The following is a 12,255-nucleotide window of genomic DNA, read 5'->3' on the forward strand; positions in this document are numbered from 1 at the left end:
CAATAACCTGACTGACCATGGAAGAACAGCCTGCATAGTGTAAGCAGAAAGGCGTATTTGATTCCATGATCACACCGTACATAGAGTTGTTAAGGTAAATAGTTTAGAGAAGTAGAACAACATTTGCCCTCCTGTCGGTTTGTGAGTAGTTCTCAACAGAGGTAGCCAACACAGGCTATGTGTGGCTCCATAAAGCTGTGTGCATGTGCATGTGTGTGTCCAATTACAACGACGACCAAGAGGACAGTGATGCTGTACCGTACCTTGATGAGATGTTTGTTGACCCATTTCGTGAAGGTTTTCTTCTGCACCCTGTCTCGCTCATCTGGAGACAAAAAGAGAGAGGGAGGGGGAAAAACGGTGGGTTTGTTACATAAGGACAACAACAGTGAGTCTTGTAAAGCGCAGCGTCACTCCTCATTTAGAGTCGCTTTCCTCCAACACTTTCCCTCCGCTGATTCAACCTGTCTGGTATAGGGGGCGCTCTGTCATATGTAAAGGCTTTTGGCTTGTCTGCTCAGTCAACATTTTAAGGTTAGCATTTTATGGTTATTAGCATTTTATGGTTACTAGCATTTTACAGTTAGCCTTGAGGGTTGGCATTTTATGGTTAGCATTTTATTTAATGTTCTTATTTTACAACATGCTTGTTCAATGTTCGGCAGACGTGCGTTCTGAAACTGCCGTGCTCTCTCGATTTTGTATCCTTAGCACATCAATGATTAATCAAACAGCCTCTGTGCAATAACAGTCAGGCAAGCCGTCAGGTCAACTGTGGGACCCAAACAGTGATTAAGTGAGGATTGCTGATGAGACAATAGGGGCAATGTGGCAGTGTATTGACATTAATGTGGCTGACATTGTCAATGGTGAATAGGGGTGTTGACATAACCTTTACATGTTCTCCCATTGACAAACTCAGCACTTACAAAGACTCCCCTGACAGACGACACACACACACAAACACACACTCTTCTATTCACAATCTTGTCAACTCGTTTGAGAAAGGCGAGTCGTGAGAGTGTCGTTCTGGCTAGTGCCAGGGGTTTTTGGTACAATGCGCTTTCAATATTTCAAGCCTATTTCTGTGTCTCTCTATTCTGAGCTTCAGACTGCGTCATCCAGAGGCCAGAGGAATGACACAGCCATTCCCAAAATAGTGCCTGATAACGGGCTTGGCCGTCGTTATCTTCCCCGTTCCTTTCACCACTCTTCCTCCTCTCATATCTGGGTCTGTGAAACAACCAGACAGTACTTTGGATTTCCCCCCTTTTCGGTTCATGTTTGACCCTCCCATCCAATAGGATTCCTCTTGCTAGAAAGGTCAGAGATATGGAGCTAACACACACACACAAGTTTGTATGGCTATCCTAATGGGGACCAGAAATTAGAAATTGTATGCTCCCTTGCCCTAATCGTAACCCTAAACCTAACCATAACCCTAACGTCAATAAAGTAACATTTAGTGAACTTTACCTAGATGTAATGCCTAACCTAAACCCTAAACTTAACCAACAACGCCTCTAAAATTAATTGTAAGTTTGACCCTAAACCTAAACCCTGAGCCGGAAATTTACTTTTGCCTCATGGGGACCAGCAAAAGGTCCAATTTCTGGTTTTACTATAATCATGGGGACATTTGGTCCCCATGCGTATAGTTAGACCTAAAACACACACAGACACACACACAGACACACACACAGACACACACACACACACACAGACACACACACAGACACACACACAGACACACACACAGACACACACACAGACACACATTTCAACATACTCTCACTGAACTGTTTCAACACAGAAACTTGCATTAGTAAACAAACCTGGTTATCAAGCCAAGCCGGCTCAGTGGAACATTAGGACATATGCGTATTCATCGGGGAAAAGGCTATTGGTGACACTATGAAACAGGAGTCACGCCCCCTAGAACGGAGACCATAACATAACATTGCAAGTTGGTAATGTCCCGGGACGATTCAATGAACCCACAAAAGAGTGTGTGTGTGTGTTTTTGTATGCGTGACAGCCACGGAAAGGCACGCATTGCAACACACAGGGAGACGTTGTTCATCAGTACACACCCCGACACACTTTCCAAACACACATACACACCTGATACGTTCAGCCAATGTCATCAACACTGACCTACTCTCAGTGCCAAACACATGCCTACAAGTGACAGTTACATAAAAACACACCCCGACGCACACACATCTCACAGTAACTAACGTGACAAACACTGACCTGCACAGCACATGAGAGAGTGCAGGTGAGCATTGAGGCTGCACTCATTGTGGTAGTCCCGCCACATGCTTCTTTCTACCGGTTTATCCAGTGTGCTCCTTTCCCTGGCTTCTACAATCACTTCATTTCGCACCCAGAGCAAGTCCTCACATCGGAAGAGAGTCGGGAATAAAACCAGTTGGAGGCAATGTGAAGTAGCTATTCCGGGTGGCCCAAAACAGAAAGTCTATCCCACTGGATTTGATTCTTCAAAAACAACAGCCTATTCCAGTGGATTTGATTCTTCCTAAACAAGAGACTGTTCCAGTGGATCTGATTATTTCTAAACAAGAGACTGTTCCAGTGGATTTGATTCTTCATAAACAAGAGACTGTTCCAGTGGATCTGATTCGTCCAAAACAAGAGACTGTTCCAGTGGATCTGATTCATCCAAAAATCCTTCCTGCAGAGACAAGTCACCCAGCGGGAGACGTATAGGAGGGTGACTTATTTCTGGTTCGCCTCCATTCTGCCGCTCCCTCGTTTCCTCTCACCTTCCTGGTCCTGCTGTCGCTGCCATTTCAGAACCCCTGGTTCTCCCACCACCCTGGAGCAGTCGCACTCACACGTGGGTGTCAGAGTCACATGCTGGCCCCTCCCCTATCCAGAAAATCAGGCCTGCCCCTCCACACCCGCTCCCTCCCTCCAGCCCTCCCTCAGTTACTCCTGACCCCAGCTCCCTCACTGGGCTGAGGCACTGTTTCTGTGTCTCGTTGACACTGTTCGTGCAGCACAACAGAATGCGTGTGCTTTGAAACACAGCTGCCAGACAGTGGCTCTGCAGACAGGTTCACCGCTGCTGTTCCCCTCGCTCTCTTTCATACGGTGTCCTTTTTGCTCGGTCTCTTCCCTCTCTTTAAAAAAGTACCTCAGGGCTTCGGTCCTCTGGTTGACATTTGTTTCCTGTCAAGATGTGGCAACAGCAAGGAAACGCTCCGCCGTTAAGAGTCTTAGGTGAGTGACTTTTTTCCTTCTTCAGTCTTCGAGTGCAAAGAGAGAGAGATGTTGATTCATTTATAGAGAGATAGAGATTGTGTATGAAGCACTCCTTGGGTTAGGTAATAAGGAAGTCAAAAAGAGAACATGCTCGGTTTGAGTCCTGGAAGTGTCCCCTTGTGATGATGTCATCCACTCAAGTAATCAAGCTAGTGGCAGGCTCCAGTGGTTCAGATTCCTGTCTGTTGCCATGTGAGCATACAGCCCTTTTTGACAGACAGAAAACAGACACGAACAAATCTGGCTTCACATTGTAACCAACAGAATAAGTTAAAAAAATCTATTCATAAAATAACCTCTCTCTTTGCTCAACCTAGGCCTGCTAACAGATAGCAGCCATAAACCCCAAAGAAACCTGGCTGTCTAGGGCAAAAAGATCCAGACATAACACCTGATGACCATGGCTTTATCAGTAAGACCAAAGTCTGACTACAGAAGCTTGAGGTGTCAATCCGATATAAAAGAGATAGCAAATCAGACCTGTAAGAGAGACCCAAGCATCTAAGGAGAGTAGCTGCCGCGGTCTGCGATGTAGAATTATAACTGTATTAAGAGGTGGGACTATTCGGGTGGGGGCTGTAATGGATGTAGATCTGTATGTAGGAGGTCCGTTGAAGAAATGCCCCGAACAAACGTCTCCAGACCAATTCTATGTATCCATCAAAGTGAACGAGACTGATGTTAAGAAGAGATCAGTTCTTGCCCAGTTCCACACACACACACACACACACACAATCACGGATTTGGAAAAAACACTTTTGTTCAACCTCTCAAAATCGCATATTTGAATCATCCCTCGCTTTAATCACCTCTTTCTATTACAAAGCAGTGGCTCGATATGCCGGCATATTCCAACCTTTTGGAGAGATGGTACAATTCTAGTCCTTCCATCAATAAATACAATCCTATTTTATGCCAGTCATCTTTTGAGTCTGCAAAAAAAATAAAAATAAACACCAACAACTGGCCGAAGCATTCTCAAATGATCTCTGTCAACACCACTGTGATGACACGTGACCATAACAATGATGTAAGCACTAAGAAGGGTCAAGAGGTCACGAGCGACATCACAGCAATGGCTTCCTGGGGGACACACTGTGTGTAGTTTGCTACTGAGCCACTGAAGCCAGCTGACACCTAGCAAAACCCATACAAGCCTGGAGAGATCCAACAGACACGGCGACAGACACGGCGACAGACACGGCGACAGACACGGCGACAGACACGGCGACAGCGCACTCCACTGGAACTGTCCCCAGGCGTGCACACACTCGTCCTCTCCTCGCTCGCTCTCCTCTTCCTGACGATGACGTGTCACTCAAGTAAGCCTTGTTTTCCTCCTCTTCGGACCGTCACATCATCGCTCCCACCTGCCGACCTTGAAATGTTGGGGGGGGGGGGTGTTCCCCCCTCGTCCTGTTCCTCCCTCCACTCCGGTTTTGTTTTTGGAGAGGATTTTCTCCTTGGTTTTTAAAGGGAGATCGTTGTTCCTTTGCTCCGCGACTCCCTCGGCCCCTCCGAACTATAAATACCAGACGGAGCTTACGCGCTTAATACCACGCGGCGTGCTTATCCCTGCCTCCCTCCCTCTCTCTCAGTATCACGTCTAATCTCTCTCCTCTTTGGTCTCTCCCTTCCTCCATCTCAATCAATTAAACAGAGGAGGTCCCAGCGTACCATGTCGCTTCCTGCTGCCTCTTTTCAGTCCTCCACATTTTGGGGTGCAATGTACATTTCACTTTTTGTTTCCCTTTCGCTTTCCCCGTTCCTGTAACTCCAGGGACAGAGTTGGTCAATGTTTCTTTTCTCCCTAGGGCACTTGGATCCGGAAAAATCAGGACTCAACACTCAACACAAACACACAAACGACTCCTGTATTGGGTTCCAGGTTCAGAACAACAGTCCTGATATTCAGTTCAAGTACCTTCATAATCCCTCCCCAATTACCAGCACACCACCTGGAAGCCCTCTTAAGGAACAGTCATTGGATCATAGCAACATAGCATCTTTCCTTAGATATTTGAATTATTAAAAAAATAAAAAATGTCTACTTCACAGGAAGGTTGGGGGCCTACTGGAAGGATAATTGAAGAGATAATATGAAGAGTGAGGAACCTAGCTGCCTGGTCCATTCCAACGCTGAACAGCTAGTTCATCTCACTGACCGGTATTATGGTGTAGGAACCTTTAACGCACTGTGTTTTAAAAGCTCATATTCTGTAAAAGTGCCCACATTTCTTTTTTGTCATTGTACACCCGGTCCTGTAACCTTAGACAACGCTGAAAACACCGCCGTAAACTTCTACCCAAACAGACTTTGAAATGTCCAATCAGCAAACTGGAAAAGGAGGAGCTGGCCAATCAGAATCTATTCGCACAATTATTTTAAATGACTGATATTCACCCACACTATCCTTTTGTTGGAAAAGGCTCATACAGAGAGGTCCTTTTAAAGAGCAACTCCGATCACCTGATAATCCAACTGAAATCTTTGACCTAAAAGGTCCCACGTTACAAGCCAATCAATGGCCCAGGAGACATAAGAAGATTGATAACCAATACTATCCAATTAAAACAGACAGATACATTCATCCCCCCTCCCACCAACGACCTGCTGCACAACTGAACCTCCTCTTGATGGGGCTGTAATTGGTGGGGATATGTCTGACAAAGGATGAGGCTACTTTCAGACTAGGTAAGATCACTTTTTGAGTTTCAGCAGGGTGATCATGTGACCAGAGTGCACCTTTAAACATCTTTAAAATATATAGGAAAATGGTATTACTCATAACATCATTGCTTTTCAAATCTGAAAACACTACTTTAACAAGTTAGTTTATTTAAATGAAGCAAACTTCCAATCTCCAACCGTTGACCAGCAGGCCAAAATACCATTAACAGGTCAAACAAAGTCCATCAGGGATGACCTCACAAAGGTGATGCAGGGTTACTTTAATGCCCTTCACAAAGAAGCCCAGAGCCAGGGCGTACCTTTGGCTTGTAAGGGGTTAGCAGGGGCCTTGCTCCTGGAACAGCTGACCCGTCATCATTTTTGAGCAGAGGGAAGCGCTGCAGCGCCTCAAGTGGAGAACATTGATTATGTCACCTCTATTTGATTCAAAGGCCATAGGCTTGAGGGTGGGGTGGGCTGTGTGAAACAACAAGGCAGATATATTTGCATTAAAAGGTAGTTCCCCGAGACAGATATATAAAGCTAAATATAGGCCGATGTGATATTTAATGAAACCCCATACAGATGAACGCACACACACACACACACACACACACACACACACACACACACACACACACACACACACACACACACACACACACACACACACACACACACACACACACACACACACACACACACACACACACACACACACACACACACACACGGCAGGCCAGCTATAGCACTCCACCCAGCCCAGCCCAACCCTGTGCCACATGTCCTGCTTGCTGCTGCTAAAAATAAAGGCAGTGGACCAGAATCAATCACGCACGCACGCACACACACACACACACACACACACCTCAGTCTGTACCAAACATTAACATTCATTCACAAGCAAGCCTGCAATGAACGTCGGTTAACCAGCAAAACCCGAAAAGGACCACAAACATACATAAAGAGCTGTCAGCTTGTAACCCATATTAACATGAATATACACAAAAGTCTGCCACCACTGTCCATTCATCTGTGAAAAGCAACTCAGAACACATAAACGCAGTGCCCCCGCCACCACCACAGAGCCTCAAGAAATGGCATCACCCCCATTTCACCGATAGACAGCTTAGTGAAAATAGGCTCTGATGTGAACAGCAACTGGCAGCAGAAGACCACGTTCTTCAGGGCATCCCTGTAGGTCACATTCGGGTGATCTCTCCAACCACCGGCCACTATCGACCATACCCCAATCCATACAGAAAGTCTCATCGCCTTATCATTCGAATCAAACTGGCCATTAGCGGAATGTCCTAACCAGTAATTCTGGCTGATGATAAATAGCCCAATTCTAGAGCAAGCCATTACAAGTCACTGAGCTAGTGGATGGTTGGATACAGACCAAACGCCATATGAGGAATCCCATCGGTTGTATTAGGCGATGCATAAAAGAACAGATGATGTAATAACACTTTGTCCAACATAAGGCATGTATGTTTGGCTTCATTAAGGGACCGTGTTGCTTAACAAGGTGACTTCCTGTTCATTGCATTAGGTCATGCAACATCACAATATAACATGTCTTAAAAAAGCTGTAAAAAGCCTAACTGGCAAAAACATACAGGCATTACAAAGGACTGGAGTATATGAATTAAGAGGTTATGAATCAATGGAACATGAGAGGCCAAATAAGGACATTTGTGCCAAAATGAGTCAGTCTGGTACAGATCTGACCAACACTGTCTGGGACTGTAGGGAATGCAAACTCCACACATAACGACATGAAGACTAGACAGACAAAAGCAAGGAGAAAAGCATTTATTAATGATGCTACATGCTAACATCTTCACCAACTCGAAGCCAATGCGTTGAGTAGTTGGCTAAAGGCTAATCACCCACATCTACCACACAGACCAGGAACACAGCTGTTACCCTATACAAGACCCGCTGACAAAAGTAATCAAAAGGGGAGGGGTCAAAATAGAAAGTGGCACTCCGAAAATACACTCCCTCTTTGTCTGAAGGGGGTGGTAAAGAGAGGTGGCAGTGACAGGAGGAGTGCCTATCTGCCTCTGGGTTCTACTGTATGTGCTTTAAGGAGTATTCGGTGTACCTGGTATAATGCGAGGGGTACGCCGCCAACGACAGAACCACACCCCGGCTGCTATGAGGAAGTGAGCCGCCACCACCACGATGGACGTGATGACCGCCGGGTCCGCGAGCAGGTCCATCGCTAACCACTAGCGTGCTAACTGACCTCCAGTCCTTCCACAAACGTGGCCCAGCACTGATCCCCAGGCCTGTCCTAAAACTGCCAGACGGTCAGAAACAAGCTCCTGCGAAGAGCCGGGAAGTGACGTCCTCAGCCTGCAAGTTTAGAAGCATCTCCTTGTTTCACTTCCCTCGTCTCTTTTTAAGTCTACTTTTTTTTTCTCAACTTTCCATCCTCTTCATCACCAGCTTCTCTTCTTTTGAACACGTAGCCTTACTGCAGAGAGACGAATAATCTTTGCTGAGTCCTTCTCTCCCTTCCAGCTCCCTCCCTCCTCCTCTCTCTCCTCCTTTTGTTTGCCCCTCTCTCGCTCCCTGACACTCGTTCACTGAATTCCTATCCCCTGATACAAGCTCCCGGCTTTGAGCCGTTGCTCCGACCACTGGTATAAAAAAGTAAATAGAATAAAACAGACGAAGCCGTTCAGTTCCTTGGCCGGGGAGGAAACCACACGTCAGGCTGTCTTTTCCTGTGTGCTCGTGTCTGCCTGTGTATCTATGTCACTGCGAGTGAGCCTGTCAGGTCGTGTGTGTGTGGTGGCGGTGTGCGTGCCACCGTCTCCTTGTGTTTATCAGCCGTTGCTATGAGTGAGCGAATGCCACCCGTTCCAGAAATGTATCAACGGCTATCTTCGAACTGAGGTTTTTTCCGACTGCGGTCGACTCGATGTTTGATGACTGGGGTGTCTTTGCGTCGTTTTGGGTGCCTGCGTGTGATCCTGGTTTGCTATATGAACGCTGGAGGAGAAAACTGCACAACCTGGCAACCCAGTCCACAGCCAATCCCCACAAGGAAAAAGGGTTAGAGTTTTAGGGGTCAGGGGGAAACGTATGACTAACATTAGATGTAGAATTGGGGTTAGTTTAAGGTTTAGGCATTAAGGTGTAGATTAAGTTTAGGCCTAAATGTTTGGTTAGGGTTAGGATATGGTCAGCGGACAGTGTAAATGGAGAACTGGTTTTCTTAGCCACTCAATGTGAAAGAAACTACGGTTCTGTACATGTTAAGTGGGACACAATGGAGTCGTATTAGTCAGCATTATTCAGCCATGTAGACAACGTGGCATGGGGTTACTCACACCTCAGTGTGTGCGTGTGTGTGTGTGTGTGTGTTATGGACTTAATTTCAAAATGTCCCCCTGCATGCCGGCACTAATGTTCTCTGGCGACAACATCTGATCTGTCCGAAAATAAGATCCACCAAAACATGAAAACACAAAAAGGTCATAGAATCCAATTTAGAATTTCATGGCCATGTGTGGTGTAATGGCTCTGTGGGTACCTGTGAGTGTGTGTGTGAGAGTGTGTGTGAGTGTGTGTGTGTGTAAAGGCCAAACCTATAATGAATTACAGAGCATTATAGTCCCAATTATAATGGGAGAAGGTTAAGAGAGACATCTTGATACCCAGCATTAAAGGCAGACGGTTAAGAGATATCTTGATACCAAGTTGTTTAACTTGTGGTTTTCCATAATGACTGTCACATGCCTGCAACTTTCAGGTCCATTACCCACCTTTCTCTCTCTTCATAGCCAATCCGCCAATCACAGAAGCTGAGAAACCCCATATAAGGCATTTTATGCTTCAAAACCTAACACGACAGCCTAAGTGAGGTTTATAGAAAGTGAGAGACTGAAAACTATATTCAAAGATGGCCTGAAAGGGGAAATTGCCAACTTTTTAGTAACAGCAACAAATCTGTGGTTATAACTGTGAAACCACCACTATGGGGCAGAAGAGACCAAGGTGTCTGTGAAGGCACACAAAGCAACCAAACACACAACACTAACACACAAAAGCACTTAAATTCTAGTTTGACAGACAGAAAACACAAACACACACAAAAAGTGTGTGACATGCTACACTTACAATTTTCAGTACATTACAATTTGTTACTATTCAACAATAATCATTAAGAGCCATCAGAACATCTTCCACTTAAAAATAGAACTTAGTGAAGATTATCAAAGTGATCTGTGCAAGACATCCTGAATTTCTAGAAGGGTCAACTTGCACTGCTAAGCCGGACACAAATTAGAGGGAGAATAATTCAAGCATTAAACAGACAAAACCACATCATAATATGAAAACATTTGTAATATTATGATACCCTACACAAAGCGATTCTATACAATTACGGAATTTAGGATCGGTTCTACAGACACAGATTAAGCCTAGTTCTGGATTTAAAAAAAGACAGAGTTTAATACCAATATTTTAATTGAGCTTTATTTTTTTTCTCCAGGATTAGGTTTAACCAGATCCGCAAAACTGGAAAGTCTTCATCTTGTGTCTTGGCTTGACTGTGAGTGCAATACAGTTTTCCATAATTTCTGAGGGATCTAGATCCAATGACAAACCTGCTCAAATTGTTTGTTGATTTTGTGAGGATTAAGACACATTTCACACAAACAAATATACAAATATGCTGAGGTCAGAAGCCCCCACACAAATAATTGATACACGTTAAGCGAACAAGTGTGGGGTGGACAATGTGCTAAACACTGGAGGTCAGGGCCTGAGTCTGTTTTCAAAGGTCATCCAAGGGAAGTGGAAATGTTCAACGCAATGTGTGTTTTTGTAGAAACACACACACACATAGTATGTCTCACACACACAAGGTGAGACTGACTCATTGGACAAAGACACCATGAATGCAGAGTGACTGAGATGGAGAGAAATAAAGAATAGAGAATTGAAAGACAGGAAGAACGATGGGGCTATAGATGTCTTTAGAGAAGAAAGAAGAGTGAGAAGAAATAAAGGGGGGGTTGAGAAAGAAACAAAGAGAGAGCGGGACAGAGAGAGAGGGACAGAGAGAGAGACAGAGAGAGAGACAGAGAGAGAGGGACAGAGAGAGAGAGTGAGTGTGTCCATGTGTGTGTTATTGTAAGGCTGAGCTCTAATGGCTGTTTGTGTTGGGCTATGAATGACCCTATTCATTCTGTAAAAATCTCACACAAACACACTCCACTGTCATGACAGTCATCGCAGTTCGCACGTCCATCCCGCATTGCTCAGTTGACAGATCGCGGCTCCTGCGACACCAGGGAGGTGGGTTCGAATCCCACAGGGGACCAGTAAGAAAATGGGCACACTCACTTTGCACCACAAAAAGGTCAATGTAAATGGAACATTTCCAACATTATCAGTTCCTTCCCCCATCTCCTTCATTCCCTCTCCATTATCCCTCAATTCAGACAGGAAGCTCACAAAAGGTCACCTTGACACAAAAACACAAACCGAAGGCTACATCTATTAGCTGAAAAATTAGCATTGCCTCTGCAGAAACCCATTGGACCCAGATGACACTGTACACACACACGCACACACCTTCCCCCCTCGTTTTACTATGTAAGTGACGGCCGGCAAAACTTTGCCGGATTTGCCGTGGGTTATTACACTTGTGGGAACTCCTGGTTGCCAGGATTAACTCCTGCACACGCACGCACAGTTAAGCACGACATGCTTAACAAAACTACACAGCTCGGACAGAAGACGTGGAAGTTCCTCCTTGCCTCGTACCTCTCCGCCCCCCTCCCTCTCAAAACGCATTTGCATCTGAAAAAGAACCCACAGGAAACGATGGCGAGAGGCACCAAGGCCGAGAGCAACAACAGGGCCGTGAATCGACTGGCCTCGACACGTCGCTGTTTTTCCTTTCCCCCGTCACGGTCATCCTTCCTGACCATAGCTAGGGGTCAAACTAGACCTTGAAATGCAACTCGGAAAAACACTTTGTCTGAGCGGCAATACGATACACGCACCAGATGTCAGCGGTGTCGGGGCGGCAGGCTGGCCGAGCGTTTGGAGCACCAGACACGTAAAGTCAAAGGCCTTTATTTATCAAAGGCGCCAAATAACACAGAGTCCTTCTGAACAATGAAATTCTTGTGAAATGGCACACGAACGACTGCTGGATCGAATCCCACAAGCCGACAAGACTTTAAACTCTGTTTTTCTAGGGAAGGCAGTTAACTCTAATTGCGCACAGGTCATTGCTAAAAAAACCTCAGCGATAT

The 12,255-nt window shown here is 45.5% G+C and overlaps 1 protein-coding gene across 32 annotated transcripts in view; it reads right to left on the reverse strand.

Annotated features, from left to right (window-relative positions):
- macf1a (microtubule actin crosslinking factor 1a) overlaps nt 1-12,255 on the reverse strand; it is a 217,766-nt gene that overhangs the window by 140,858 nt on the left and 64,653 nt on the right. For 30 of the 32 annotated variants that reach the window (XM_029122964.2, XM_020050185.3, XM_010873839.5 and 27 more), the window contains one exon: nt 264-325. In XM_029122964.2, coding sequence (XP_028978797.2) covers nt 264-325 — 62 coding nt within the window. Of the gene's footprint in view, nt 1-263; nt 326-2,256; nt 3,505-8,075; nt 8,732-12,255 lie in introns of those variants that run through there. The other 2 variants (XM_020050187.3, XM_020050189.3) reach the window with 2 other exon arrangements.

This window comes from Esox lucius, chromosome 10 (genome assembly GCF_011004845.1).
Source record: "Esox lucius isolate fEsoLuc1 chromosome 10, fEsoLuc1.pri, whole genome shotgun sequence".
Lineage (NCBI taxonomy): Eukaryota > Metazoa > Chordata > Actinopteri > Esociformes > Esocidae > Esox > Esox lucius.